Here is a 15,022-nt window from a genome sequence, read left to right as displayed (position 1 = left end):
CATAATAACTATAGATTATGCAATGTATAATTTCCACCAATCACGTTTCGTTGAAGTTGTCAGTGGATGACCAATCACTATTGAGGCATGTGTTAACAGATTGACCAATCAGATTTATTTAACTCACTTCATTTCATTATGTTTTGCTAAATAGATATTCCCTTCTCATAAACACCGGTTATTTTTTAGTCTATGATTCAAAGAGACGCATAACCTTTATTCTAACGTAACTTTACGCTGGAATAAGTTATTTCACTCAAGTTTCCATAGAAAGAGGATATATATATTTAAATACGTAAGTATATAACATATATTATATGCTTGTTTTATCATATTAATGATTTATAAGATATATAGATACTTTTGTAAACTAATTAAAATGTAGTGTTTATTTATCTCATACATTATTTCCGTTAACTAAGAATGTAACCTTTACAATTTTTTTTAGCGAAAATGGACATTCGTCCAAATAATACTATTTATATTAACAATTTAAATGAAAAAATCAAGAAGGAGGAGCTGAAGAAATCATTGTACGCTATTTTTTCTCAATTTGGTCAAATTTTGGATATTGTGGCACTAAAAACACTGAAAATGCGTGGACAGGCCTTTGTTATTTTCAAAGAAATAGCGAGTGCGACAAATGCCTTGAGATCTATGCAAGGCTTTCCATTTTACGACAAACCAATGGTAAGAATCAAATAAAATGTTTATAATTTTGTCTATATGTTTGTATTTATAAAAAGAAATACTATATTCTGCATATTATAAATCATACAAGTGTGTATTAACTGTTTAAAGAGCTACATACATCTAGAACAAAACTAGAGTCATGTTTGAGAATTTTTTTTGTGTATAAGAATTGTTTTTTTTTTAAACCTTTCTATATACATTTAAAAAGTCATTATTTTATCTCTAATTTCTAACAATTTTATTCAAAAAATTTTTTAAATAATATGGTTATTTGCATAAGGTAGTTTTTTAAAATCATTTGTAGTATCAGAGATATCTCTGTCACTTTTTATTTGAAACAAAAAGAAAAAACAAAATGGTCTTCTAAAGTAGATAAATAATGAAAATTTCAGGGAATATCCTTCAAGAATAGTACTTTCAATTAAATATATTTTTGAAAAATTGATTTATTTTACCTACATAGATGTATGTAGCCTTTTAACAGGCCTTTATACAGGCTTTTGCAAACAAAAGTATATTTAATCAGTAAATTTCTACATATATATGCTTATAATTGTTATAAGCATGCTCTCTTATAGAAAAAATACTTGGTATTTCATAAAAAGTGAAAGAACTTGTCATGAATAATCTTATAATCTTGTAATTTAATTTTATGCAAGAAAAGTTTTATTTCTTGTTACTGGAAAAATAAAAAATATTTATATGTTAAAGGGTTATATACAGGGTGTCCCATTTTAAAAACCCCACGTGAATAACTTTTCAGAGAGACAAATCAATTGGTATAAAGAAAACACATAGTTGCTTTCAAGAAAAAAATTTGTAATTTGCAACATGCAACTGCATACTTTTTTTTAAAACCAATGTGTTTTCTTTATATCAATTCATTTGTTTCATTATTTTGTGCATAAAAGTATTAAGGTAACATTCTCAAAAACTGAATGTTTTACAAGATATTTTATATTTTATGTCAAAATATTGTAATTTACAAGCCTCATAACTCGAAAAGTACTTAATGAAAAATAACTTCATTATAGTGTTTTGAAAAGCTCTTGACACCAGCTATTAGATTTTGGAATCAAAAATAGGGTGTTCTATTTAAAAAAACAAAGTTGACTTCCATATGACCTTGGCGTGTACACCCTAGGTTAAACCAATGTCATCATCGGATGTCCCCCTCCAAACAACCCAACAATTTTGGTCTAAATCATTTTTCTTGAAAATGTTTCTCTGAAAAGTTATTCACGTGGGGTTTTTAAAATGGGACACCCTGTATATAAGGGTTATGATACAAAAAATTATTTTTATCTTTTTCTCTTTTATTTTTGTAGAGGATACAGTATGCTAAAACTGACAGCGATATAATAGCAAAAATGAAAGGTACCTTTGCGGAACGTCCAAAGAAACCGAAACGAGTCGTCCCAGCGGCGGATGAAGAAGCCAAACGTGCTAAAAAACGCGCGAAAGAACAAGCAAAACATTCACAGCAAGTTGGCTATCATGCCGGTGTGCCCCAACATCCAGGACTCGTTAATACCGCTGTTCCAGAGCAACCTCCAAATCAGATATTATTCTTAACAAATCTACCAGATGAAACTAGCGAAATGATGTTATCGATGTTGTTTAATCAGTTTCCGGGCTTCAAAGAGGTGCGATTGGTACCTAATCGGCATGATATTGCGTTTGTCGAATTTGAAAACGAAGTTCAATCGGGGGCAGCAAAAGATGCTCTTCAAGGTTTCAAGATTACACCTTCGCATGCAATGAAAATATCATTTGCAAAGAAATAGGTTTGTAATTTTGTTTTATTATTAATAAATACGATGGCGATATTTAAACAAGATGTAAATTGAATTTCGTTCGTATGATAAATATTACTAATATTGGCTAATTGTCCCAATATTATGTAATAGAAAGTATTTTGCCTAGTGTCAGATTATTTTTTTTACAGTGGATTTCAATGAATACAATAGTTAGTTTTGTAATTTGTCATTCCGTATGAACTCTCCGATAATTGAAACATTTAAGTTTAAAAAAATATATAAAAAATATATAAATTACTGCAAATTTTGTATATTGTATTGATTTTTTCGAATATTTTTGCTACAAATTTGTACTTTTTTGAATTTTAGATATAAAATGTGTAAAAAATTATATATACCTGTATATATATATATATATATGTACGTATATCTATATGTATTTGTGCATATGTATTTGTCATGTTTGCATATCATATATATATATATATATATATATACGTATCTTATATACATATTATATATATAATACAGAGCAAAATAACAGAAACAATATTTCTTTTTTTAGAACTCCCATTTGCTATATTATTGTAATATATTTTCCAATAGATTATTTTATAAATTTACGAAATTTATAAAGAAAATGTTTAAAACGATTATTTAGAAATACTGTAAATTTTAAAACATATTGCATCCGAGTTGCACGTGTAGACAAGAATACATATAATACGCGTGACTATATACTATACATATAAAAATAGTAATTATATTACCGTACACTTAAAAATAATGCATTACTACAATAAGATTACGATTCACTAAAGTCGTCCAATAATTAACATATTTCTCTATTGTAAAAGCCTGATAGTTTTAATTATTTTTCACATTTTACATATTAGCCCACTAAAGACACACAAGTTCCTATCACAAAATAAAATAAAATCGTACAAAATTATCATGCAATGATGACTGACGTTTTATAAGTTTTATTTATTATTTTACAACAATATCGACAAATATTACGTAGATCATATATGTTGCATGATATATCATATATGTTACTTTCAGAAAATAGAGAAATTTTGGGAATTAACACATTTTGATGATCATTGTAGTCTATTGTTTTTTGTAATTTTTATGTGATAATGTTTATTTACCTTTATAAACTTGTGTATCTTTTATCTTTTGTAAAGATCAGAAGTAGAGATCAGATTGATATATTAATCAAATCTCGCGAAAATATATTATTTGATTAAATCTAGCATATACGCCTTTATGTGTGTATACATATACAGAAAGACAAAACTTTAATCGCACGTATTATTGTGAAATCAGATTAACGTTTTACATAAATTCGCATTATATAAAATTTTTTTCGTTTGATACTTAAACACCACTAACAGGAATCTTTGCTGATAATTTGCCATGTTCGATTATTCGATAAAAAGAAGTTAATGTAAATAAATCTTATTTCAGTATCAATAAGTTTATTAATATTGGAAGTTTAAGAGTGAGTTTTTAGCGATTTTATCTTTAAAAATAATAAATCACCTTGAAAAGTTTTGTTTTTAATTTATTATTTCAGGACGTTTTTGGTTGTAAAATTATTTGTATTTGAAATTCCAAAATATTTTAATATTTTCAGACGAGATTAAGTAATATTATATTTTATGATATACAATAAAAAAAGAATAGAAATGAAAGAAAGTGTATGTACAGATATAACGCATTTGTTTTCCTGTTTTCTAGTAATAAGATAAAATCGATTATTTTTAACACATATCGATAGAACAAAGGAAATTAATTTTTTGCGGATCGAATTTAATTAATTTCGAATTAATTTCGATAAATAAATTAATATTAAATATTCCATCCTTATTTTAACTATCGAATTTTATCGCTATCGATTAAGATAAATACAATAAATTACTGTTGTTTAAGAAATTTGATGAAAATTAGAACAAAATAGTTTGCTAATTATATATTGCTTCAACTATCTGCTATGCGTAGGATTGTCGTAAAGCATAATATCGAGTTTATCTCGATAAAGGATCGAAAAGATTAAAAGGATATGATAAAAATAATTAAGAAATAATCCGTCATCTAATGTTCATTAAAAAGTGGAAATTGAACGAAAATTATGCTTGAGAAAACGTGCGATTTTTACGATACTTTTACATACACACTCACAAACAATACACACATACACGCACAAATTTTAAGTTGCAAATGCAACACGGAATGCAAATGTAGACTTAAATAATTTGTTTCCATCTGCGATTTTGCGATGAATTTGCGCAAATTGTAATCAGCCTTGCAATGGCAACAGCTTACAGTATAAATAGTTATAAATAATATAAGTAATATACATAATATATTCGTCTATATTATAAGTAGATATTTATCAATCAATTCGGAAGTTTCTGGTGGATTAATTTACAATTATAAAATGAGTTAGCATCTGTTATTGTCTATTGTATGGGAAGTCTTTTCGGAGCGTATGAAATGATAAATTAGGCTCAATGATAAAAAGCAGCGTAAATAAGAGTGCCAAGAAATGTCAGGAAAATATAGAATATTTCCGGTGATGGGAATATTGTGCCATTGCAGGCTTCTTTAAGACAGAGCGAGCATTGCTCCATTCTGACCATTCTATTCTTTAGCGTTTTGTTCATTGCCTGACATGGATAAACGGCTTCCGTCTCGGCCATTTGGCATGTTCTTACAGTCACATTTTGGTCTCCGACTGGAAAAATACATCATATTTATGTTAGCTATCATATGTTATATATCACTATATCGATCACGTTTCGCTTTGCGCGAACGTTTGCAGCTACTTGCCATAAAGGACCATTTTAGCACAGGCCATGTGGTGGGGAGTGCGATAATTTTGTAGCGATTCAGCGACTTCGAAAAGTGGAGCGAACGACCTGAGAATATTGTGCTGCTTGATGATTCTCTGCCATTCTATCATCTTCGGAAGTGTACATTCAACGGGATGCAACGAGTGTACTGTCAAACCGGAACCACAATTTTCGTCCGACAGTGATGTGCACATGTAGCATTTCAGCACATTCTCTATAAAAAGGAGACGTAAATAACAAGTCGTTTTGCGCAAATCAAAGTGGTTGTACCGTATATTACACATATTGATGAGTTATTTTTTTTTTTTGCGAAATGAGAGTAAACAAATAATATCCTCTTTAATATTAAAAAAATAATAATAAAAGTTTGTCTTTCATATAATTTTACGTAAAACTACGTAATACTACGTTTTTTGAGAAAATTGTTTTGTTTCTGTATGAGAAGTTCTTTTAGATCTTTTTGGTAATCTTGGAAAAAGTCGGGCAAGAAGATCAAAATGGGACAGTGTACACACACACATATATATATATATATAAGTGTATATACATATACTTACATCTATACAATGAAGGGTGGCTATTCTTTAGATCGCAATGGCAACATGGCGCCAAACGACGCGATACCCTTAGCTTTGTATACACCGTCGTTATGTATGTATGTATATATATATATATATATATATATATATATATATATATATATTGACGAAACTTTCTTCATCTACGTCTTTTCTCTCTTTGTTTTTTAACAAATATTTTTCACGCACGTTATATATTTCTTTAGCGGATATCAAAGATCTCGCGTAAATATCTCAATTTCTCAAATATCGTAATTGTTATTGTGCAAAACACAATGCCGACAAAAATTGCGATTAAATTAATTTTAATTATAATTACATATACATATATTATCTTATATATGGATAATTATAAATTTGGCAGAGTTTTAAACTTATGAAGCCATTTCTATGATAATAATGACTATATGTCGACTAGATTAGAAATTAATAATTATATTTTTTATAATAGTAATCTAGTTTTACGTATACATCGACAAAAGCTTTCTTCTTTACGCAACATTTCTCTTTTTCTTTATCTTTTAAAAAAATATTTTACGACGAGTTATAATTTTTTTTTAAGGTTTTAGATATGTTTTCGCTTTCGGTAACGTATTATTATAGATATAAATTGATGATTACCTGAATAAACTTTCACAACGAGGGCTGAAGCGATGAGTAGTATTGCAATTCTTCGATGCATCTTGCTTTTTTGTGATCGATGTGTTTTTATCCTCTCGATGATAAAAATACAAATTAGACGCTTTCAAGGGGTAGCACTTTTCGGAAGGGGTTGTCGTCGTGTAGACAGACTGATCGCGAGTACGACTCTGCGAGCTTTCTGTATCCTGCGCGTTACTCGCCCTCTATTTTCTCCTACCACGTTGCCCTGGACAGTTTATACTCTCCACCGTTGCCCAAACTCTCCGCTATATATAACTCACGCACGACTCATGGATTTCATTTGTTGGGGTGAATATTTTCTTCTACGCAGTATATTTACATTGATACATTTCATGATATTCACTAACATTGCTTATTATTGGATTTCGTTTTTTTATTTTCAGATGGAGGTTTTCAAGGATGAAAGTATTTGCAAGAGAAAATCATGTTTAATATTATTGTTTCTCAAATTGTAATTGTGATTACAGCAATATGTATCTTTTTCATGTAATTAAGGAATGAATATCCGCTTATGACAATTGTATTAAAATTTTTTGTAATTAGAATTTTCGCACTCGGTGCAAAAACATATAAAAATAACTTTGTTAAGCAAATTAAGAACATTAAGTTTTCATGCTTCATGACATATGTGTGCAGGATTAAAAGGATGATATTTTGTAATAATTTTTAGAAAAAATATAAAATGTTTATTTTTATAACAATACTTTTTGGAATGAAAGTTTTGTTTAAAAATGCAAATGTTTATAACTGTATTGAATCGATATAAAACGTAGGTAGATGTGACGAAATTTTGTAATTTTCAAGTCTTTATTAATCGCGATCGATACTACGCGTGGAACGGCTTATGAGATAAGAAGTTAGCAGGGTAGAACCAAGGGGAGAAAATGAAAGAGGGTGAGAAAGAGGGAGCAAGGGAGGAAGGGAAAGAGAAAGGGGAGATATACGCTCGGCGCCGTGGCGCCCATAAAAGTCGCCGTCGCGGCGACGCCGCTGACGCCGTCTGTCTAGAATTCGTACTGCGATAACTTCGCAGTATTCAGCTTAGCAATTATTGAAGTACATCTCGCACAGAAAAAGTAGATATTTCATTTTTTTTCAACTCTTACTTTCTACTGCTCTTTACACGCTCAGTTAATCTTGCTACTTATTGTCGTTTGCTTCCTTTGTCATTTCTGTCGTTTTTTATAACGTTGCGCTTACACAGTTATTCCTATTGGATCTTTTGTGTCGCAGTTGACAAACAAAAGAGAACAAGACGGAAGTAGCTGCATCATATTTTTGTCATAGATCTTGTACTTGTTACTTCTTTTTCTCGGAAGAATATAACATTAGTTACTATTAAATGATTTAAAGTTGGCGAATGATATAGATTGTCTAACAAAATAAGGGCTGTACCAATTATTACTTGCTACAATATTAATTTGATTGATGCAGCAATAATTTACGATACGGTATATACGGTGATAAATCTAGCAGTTGAATACTTATACCTTGATATACATAGGAAGTAGATTACGAGGTAGGGTGAGCATCGTTGAGATCGATTATAATCGTAACTCATGCATTCGCAGACAAGATGATAACTATCTCGGTTATCTCGATTATAGCGTGCTCGATAACATCCGTATTTCGCGATTTTACGATTTTACACAATTTGTTAAATTGTTGCAGATTTATAAATTAATCTAAATAAAGATCTAATTTAAATTTTAGATCTCTATTTAGCTTGAACAGAATCGTTTCACTAAATAAAGCTTGACTTATTTACAATTGACGATATATATATAATGTTATAAATTTACTTGATTACATAATTTTACAGTCGAGTCTACTCAGGCACATTAACAACTCGCGATTTACGCTAATAATAAAGATGACGCGACGGGTATAATTTCAGACGTTTAAAATGGATTTTATTAACGGTGCAATTCTTTCCTTCATCCTTTCCGCTTTTCGCACACAGACAAAATTTTATCTTAATGCATTATTTTTTAGTATTTACTATTGATTGTGCTTTTCGTATTGCAATGATATATAAAGAAAAGTCGTACAGAGACAACAAGAAAATGTATAATATTAAAAAACATCTCTAACAAATTACTTCAACATTTCTAAATATTTTTTCAGTTAATTGCTAATTAATCGATTAATTTAGATCACTTTCTATCAAAATAAATAATCAAGAAAAATGGAGCATTAATTAAAATCTCCATGTTGGAAGAAACTGTTAACTAAAGTAATATTAAAAAAAGAATAATCTTTTTCTCAGTCAAGAAGCTCACTTTTTAGAAATACATAAAAATAATAATATTGTAATATTGATTTGTGCAGCGTAATTCGTTGCTTCGATACATTGACTGATTTTATGATTTAACAAATTTTTTTTTTAATCGTATTACTGCGTAATCGTTGCGTTGAGATTTCTTATAAAATATCTCTTATCAAATGTTTCATTGCATTCAAATAAATTTAAAGTAAAACTACGAGAAAATTAAATTTTGTATTAAGTTGGATTTCGCAAACACGATTGAAACTTTGTTATGTTTGTATTTCAGTACAAGTTGGCAACGAGTAGTGCATGACATAAGTCGATTATATATTTCAAGATCAATGTGATAATAATACATTACGTTTGTGTAAAGATATTTTCGGCATATTTATGTGCAAATAAAATATTTATACATTTTATAACTTCATCCTCGAAGATGGATTGATATTAAGTAACGTACAGCAAAGTAAAACACTGATAAAATATATAGTAGGGATCATAAGTGCTAAAGCGTGTCAGGGACTGACAGCATCGCTGTGACGCTAACTATGTTAATATTAGCCAATGGCAATGAAAGGATTAGATATTTAATATTAATTTGCACCTGTACATCCGTACGGGATTTTGCGATCGTAAGATGAGTGACAATTGAACAAAAGTAAATTCGGAGACAGTGGTAATTATACATTTTTAAAGATAAGTCGTAGTTATCGTGCTGATTTTCAAACAAGTTTCTTCAATTATTTGGCTTGAAATTTCTGTTATCCAGAATTAATTTATTTAAAATCAGAAACAAACACATATGATATGTTGTGATATATAGAGAAAAAATTAAAAAACGTTTAGTTATTGATAAGTTGTTTCCTGTCTAAGAAAAGTGACGAGTCGATTAAATTATAGTTTTTTTAAAAATAATCTGTTATTGTATTTCTCGTGCTGTTGCTCGCGTTAAAGAACGTTTTAAACTTATTTATGACATAAGCTGTAAATATCGTGTTGAAGCAATCATTAAAATTTAATCTCAGGTTCGTGTTTAGAAAATACGCGGAAAAACGTTTACTTAATCTACTGGCAAAGTAAGCAAATTGGAAAATTATCCGATCTAATATTATCTGATCTAGTTCGTATCGCAAGAAAAACTGTGCATCGAAACACAGAGAACGCAAAAAAGTTGGAGAACCGGTAAAACGTTTTTATTATTTGTATTACCGTAGTATACTTGGACGCGTAACGCGCAAATACATGAGTATGTAACTACGTGTAACAGTTTCGTGACGTTGAATATATCACAGGAAGATGAACATTATCCACTCAACGTGCTCCAAACCACCACTTTACTCTCTATTTGAACGTAAAGCTCGTATCATCCACAGCCTTATCTATTTAACTCATATATTCGTGTCAATTCTTTGCAGAATGTTAAATCTTCTTTTTTAGTTAGTTCGCTAAAAATAGTTGTTGCTAAAATAGATAAAATTTTACTGTTTGCATAATTGAGAATAGATCACGACGTATGCCGTTAATGTTATCAAAATTTTCATTTTTTTACAATTTTTTCGATTTATTGTTCCTTTCCATTTATCGTGATTTTATAATCTTCAATCTTTTTTTATCGTTAATTAAGAGTAAATTAAATTTTTGCTCTAAACTAATTTCGCAAAAAATTGTTCGAACTTGATTTCATTGAACAGCTTCATGTGTAGAATGCATTACGTAAGTACGCATAAATAAATCTGATTAATGCTGGTATAAAAACTAAACCGGATCGATACAGAATTATTATCTTCATTTGAATTTTATTCGTCACTCGACGTGTTGAAAAATTGCCCTTTCGTACACCCCGCAACATACACACATACTACGTAATATATTTATTAGCATCCTCATTTCCTCGAATAAGAATTATCGATTTCTCAAATATCAACATTTTAAAATGATGATCATTATTTAAGATATTTTCGTAATGTTTGCGGTATTTATTCAACGCATAAATATTTATAAACGCAACTGTTGATTACGAAATAGTATAAAGAGAAGGTGTTAAAAAATAAATGACGTAACTAAAATTGTGAATTTAAAGAAATTTTGTTCAGTAATAGGAAAATCGATCGGTCCCAGGGTTATTCGTGGACGAGTCGTCTATTCCCCACGTTCTCCTCCCACCGCCATGACCACACACGTTCGCCTCGTTCTCCCTTCCTCGGGCGGAATCTCGTGTTCGTGTTCAGTACTGCGCTCAATGATACTGTATACATTAATGCTAGAGTTAGTGAGCTTGCGCCACGCTAGCGCCGAACATTACAGTGCTTTCTCTGTTCTTCAGGTCAAATGATACCTTCAAGTCTTTTCAATTCTTGATTTACTCTCTCTTTCTCTTTTTTTCCCACTTCCATTTCTCTTTCCTTTTTTCCGTTTCTTGATTGATCTGTTTTCAATCTCTTCTGTTTCCCCTTGCTCCCTCATACTTGTTTCGTATTTTTCTTTCCGCGAGGATTGCGGTATCTGTACGCATCAGTGAAGCTTTTTAGTGAACGACACTTTTTCGTCCGAGAAGAAAGAGATTAAAGAAAGATGAACACAATTTTTAGAGTGAAATCCGTCGTTATCGCTCTATCATTATGTATCTTTCTGTTTTTATGCTTAAGCGGTAAGTAACGGCGATATTTCGAATGGATAGTTTTTCAAGTCTATCTAGACTTAGAATTTATTGCGAATTATTTGCGGTCATTTTGAAAAAAGTTATATTACGACAGTTTAAGTAGTTTAAAAATTTTTAAACTATTTAAATACTTTGTAAACAAGTGCAAAATGTTATTTGCGACACAATCGTATAACTGGCACAGTGATTATAAACGTCGATATACTAATAGTTGTGACATACAAAAGCATTGATAAACGAACCGCTGAAATATTTACGACGGTAAAACCTTGAGTTATAAAACAAAGTTTAAATTAGGATAGTAAAATCTTTTTAACAGCATACATAAATTATTTAATGATAAAACTATTAAAACATTAAAATTATTGTTTGTAAACATTCTTACGGAATACGTAAATTATTAATGAATTACCGCGATACTCGTAATTTCGTCGAAGAAATTTACACAAAGAGGAATTCACAAGAGTAGAATATAAATTTTTTTTGTGTCGCGTTGTGAATTTATAAGAATAATAATTTGTTGATACAATTTTTCATGTTTAGTGAGTACGCTCTAAGATAAAAAACAAATCGTAGAATATGCGCGCATTGAAAAGCTTTATCGCACGAATATTTCTTTCCGGGCATATAAACTGGTGTGGCTGCATTGATTTTTCTACGGGGTAGCATCACTGAGAGTTCAATGAACTATATTCGTTTATATCCGTGCACTGACGTAAAGGTGATCGATTAATAAAAGGATATAATCATTTCTGTTACAACGCTCACTTTTTCACGAGTTCATTATCAATTCTTTTTCATCTTCTTCGTGTAATTTTGAGCTATCTATCTACTACGTCTGGCTATCTATCAGCTATGCATATCTACATGTAAGCAGAAATTTGAATACAGCTGAGTAATATTTTCCGCTCGATATTTCATTTGTGTTATGAACGGTTAGGTAATTTTTCAAAATTATAATTATTCTTCATGAATGTCTTCGAGAAGCGGCAGTGCAAGGTAAATGTAATTATTCTGACAAATTATGGTATAATATGACGTCTAGAAAACTATAAAGCTATATCTTCACAAATTAAGATATCGTTTAATAGTCTGATTATCTTCTTTCCGTTATGAACTTTGACTTTATTATCGTATGATGTTGAGCATAATTTTATTAGGACGCGTAACATTACAACCAAGTTAAATTGCGAAAATATGTATTTGTTCATTATTATTTAATACCTCATCAAGGACAAAGACAGAGAAAGGAGAGACAGGGAAGGGTCTTAAATTTTATTAGCACGTAGTGGAAAAATTTGAACTTCCGCAATTCCGCAATTTATTATTGCTGCTCAATCAAAAGGAACAATTCAATTTAACTATTAAACGTTTTAAAAGTATTTATCTGACAATTACAAATTGTAATCAAATATCAATTCTGCAAATAAATAACAACTATAACTCGTGATTACGAAATAAAATATAAACGAAATCTATATGATGATTAATTTAAGATTGTATTCATATGTATGTGCGTGCGTATACGCAATCACGCGTGTAAGTACTCGTTTTTTTTACTAGACAATAAAATAAATTATAATATTTTACAGATGTCGATGCCATGCAATGTTACCAGTGCAACAGCCGCAATAACAGTCAATGTGCTGATCTTATGCCACCAGATTCTCTGAAAATAGATTGTTCGAATCTCAAGGATGGCGCAAAGTATACGATGTGTCGAAAAATTACACAAGTAATTGAGTTCAGCGTCAACGGCTGTACGTATCAACATTGTGTTAATATAGTATCAAGTGTATATTAATTAAATTAATTAATATGATTATATCACATATAATTGTTTTAACATTCTCAAAGATAATTCCTCAATATATTTTACTGAAAATGTAGTGAAACAAGCATTAGAAAATTCCAAGATGAATCCGAGATACATCAGCAGATGTATAAATACAGATGAAACACATAAAATAAACAGAAAATAAAATCACTCTTTTTTTTTTCAGTACCACCTGATACGAGAGTTATTCGAGGGTGCGGATGGGATGAGTCGAATTACAAAGGCAAGTGTTATCAACGAAGCGGCTTCGGTGGTAGACAAGAAGTTTGTTCTTGTTTGACCGATTATTGTAACGCGGCGACACCCGGAAGTTTGCCACCTCAACCTCTTATTCTTTCATGCGCTCTAATCAGCGTGCTGCTAGCGTTTTTACGAAATTAGCTATTCTTAAACAAATCAGAATTCTTCGTAGGTTTTAATCATGAGACCATGATGAGCGGAGGCTGAATTAGTGGTAGTATTAACTAGATTAGAGGAGGATTAATATCTGTATCCTTTTACCGATGCGAATTTGAACGATAGATAGTTAATAAAAATAATTGCTTATATTTTAAAGCGCAGAAGATGAAAAAAAAAAACAATTTTACGTTTTATATATCATAGAATACGCGAATAACGAAAAATTATATTCAAGAAATAAATAAACTCCATATATAAAGTTAGTATTTCATCTCAATATACATAGAAGTTTTATTCACCTACGAGTTGTTCATGTTGACTTGGCAAATTGTATTTTTTATTCTTATCTTATTGTAGTTCTTTATTGTCATTCCAACAACTTTAAACGAACTATATTTGCAAATATATTACATTAAGATTTGACATCTCATGATTAAAAATCTAATACTATTCTACGAAAAAATAATTATATTATATATTCTGAAAAAAGTTTAAAATATATGAGGTTGCTAAACATTGTATAATTCAGTTAGTTAAATATTAGCAATATTGATAGATTGACAGCAAATTTTATTAAACTTGCTGCCAATATTGCTAACATTTTACTTATTAGGAAAGTGCTAGACACATAATCACGTCTATTTAATAAAGTTTTTAAATTATACAAATCGAAATGAAACGAAAAATATCTTTATAAAATATCTTTATAAAATATAATTAAAAAATATATTTAAATTTTGTAACACTTGTGGCATTTATAAAATTACAGGTAAATTGTACAATTTGTTCGTGTAAAGAAAATAAAAATAATATACTTTAAATATCATGACAAATATCTTCTACATTATTTATCTTATCCTCTTATCATATCATAATCCTACAAAAGTTTGCATCTATTGAACAGTTAAAAAATTTGAAAATTAAAAAAATAAATAAATAAAATGTTTGTCTATTTTTTAGATTTTTTAAAAAATATCAAACTTAATCGAATTAACTTTTTGACGGCAACAAAATTGAAAATTTTTTAAACTATCTTTGCGGACAAAATCTATTTTTAATATGTAAGGGTGTTAGAACAATGTGAGAAATATCAAGTTGTCAAAAAAATTCCTACAATTTGATAAAAGTATTATTAAAAGAGTATTATCGTATAATTTAGAAATGCATTTATAGACATGATAATTTAACCATAGCTGGCATATGACGACAGAAGGTAAGTAAAACGTTTTACTTATCAATTATAAGAAATACAAGTACAAAAGTGGAAAAATTTACTTATCGACCGTAAGTTAATACGGAAATT

General features: G+C 29.5%; 3 protein-coding genes across 4 annotated transcripts; 2 read left to right on the top strand and 1 right to left on the bottom strand.

Annotated features, from left to right (window-relative positions):
• The first annotated feature begins 138 nt into the window (after positions 1-138).
• snf (U1 small nuclear ribonucleoprotein A snf) lies at positions 139-7,258 on the top strand. 2 transcript variants are annotated; one of them, XM_012380190.2, is made up of 4 exons: positions 139-295; positions 449-690; positions 2,022-2,480; positions 6,939-7,258. In XM_012380190.2, the coding sequence occupies exons 2-3, from the start codon at positions 454-456 to the stop codon at positions 2,478-2,480; spliced, it is 696 nt and encodes a 231-aa protein (XP_012235613.1). In that variant the 5' UTR covers positions 139-295; positions 449-453; the 3' UTR covers positions 6,939-7,258. The 2 variants fall into 2 exon arrangements, with proteins under 2 accessions (XP_012235613.1, XP_012235612.1); XM_012380189.2 differs by lacking the exon at positions 6,939-7,258 and having other exon boundaries at positions 2,022-2,531.
• Positions 3,006-6,916, bottom strand: LOC105679884 (UPAR/Ly6 domain-containing protein CG9338-like). The gene is made up of 3 exons (XM_012380191.2): positions 6,514-6,916; positions 5,292-5,528; positions 3,006-5,196 (listed from the first exon to the last, which is right to left on the bottom strand). The coding sequence occupies exons 1-3, from the start codon at positions 6,572-6,574 to the stop codon at positions 4,970-4,972; spliced, it is 525 nt and encodes a 174-aa protein (XP_012235614.2). The 5' UTR covers positions 6,575-6,916; the 3' UTR covers positions 3,006-4,969.
• A 3,774-nt stretch (positions 7,259-11,032) lies between the features above and the next one.
• Positions 11,033-14,552, top strand: LOC105679903 (UPAR/Ly6 domain-containing protein crok). The gene is made up of 3 exons (XM_012380222.2): positions 11,033-11,471; positions 13,076-13,243; positions 13,487-14,552. Exons 1-3 carry the CDS (start codon positions 11,396-11,398, stop codon positions 13,699-13,701), a joined length of 459 nt encoding a protein of 152 aa, XP_012235645.1. The 5' UTR covers positions 11,033-11,395; the 3' UTR covers positions 13,702-14,552.
• Positions 14,553-15,022: the final 470 nt, after the last annotated feature.

The sequence above is a fragment of the Linepithema humile genome, chromosome 1 (genome assembly GCF_040581485.1).
Source record: "Linepithema humile isolate Giens D197 chromosome 1, Lhum_UNIL_v1.0, whole genome shotgun sequence".
Classification (NCBI taxonomy): Eukaryota; Metazoa; Arthropoda; class Insecta; order Hymenoptera; family Formicidae; genus Linepithema; species Linepithema humile.
The sequence above is the reverse complement of the archived record's forward strand: the minus strand, read 5'-3'. Positions and strand labels throughout refer to the sequence as shown.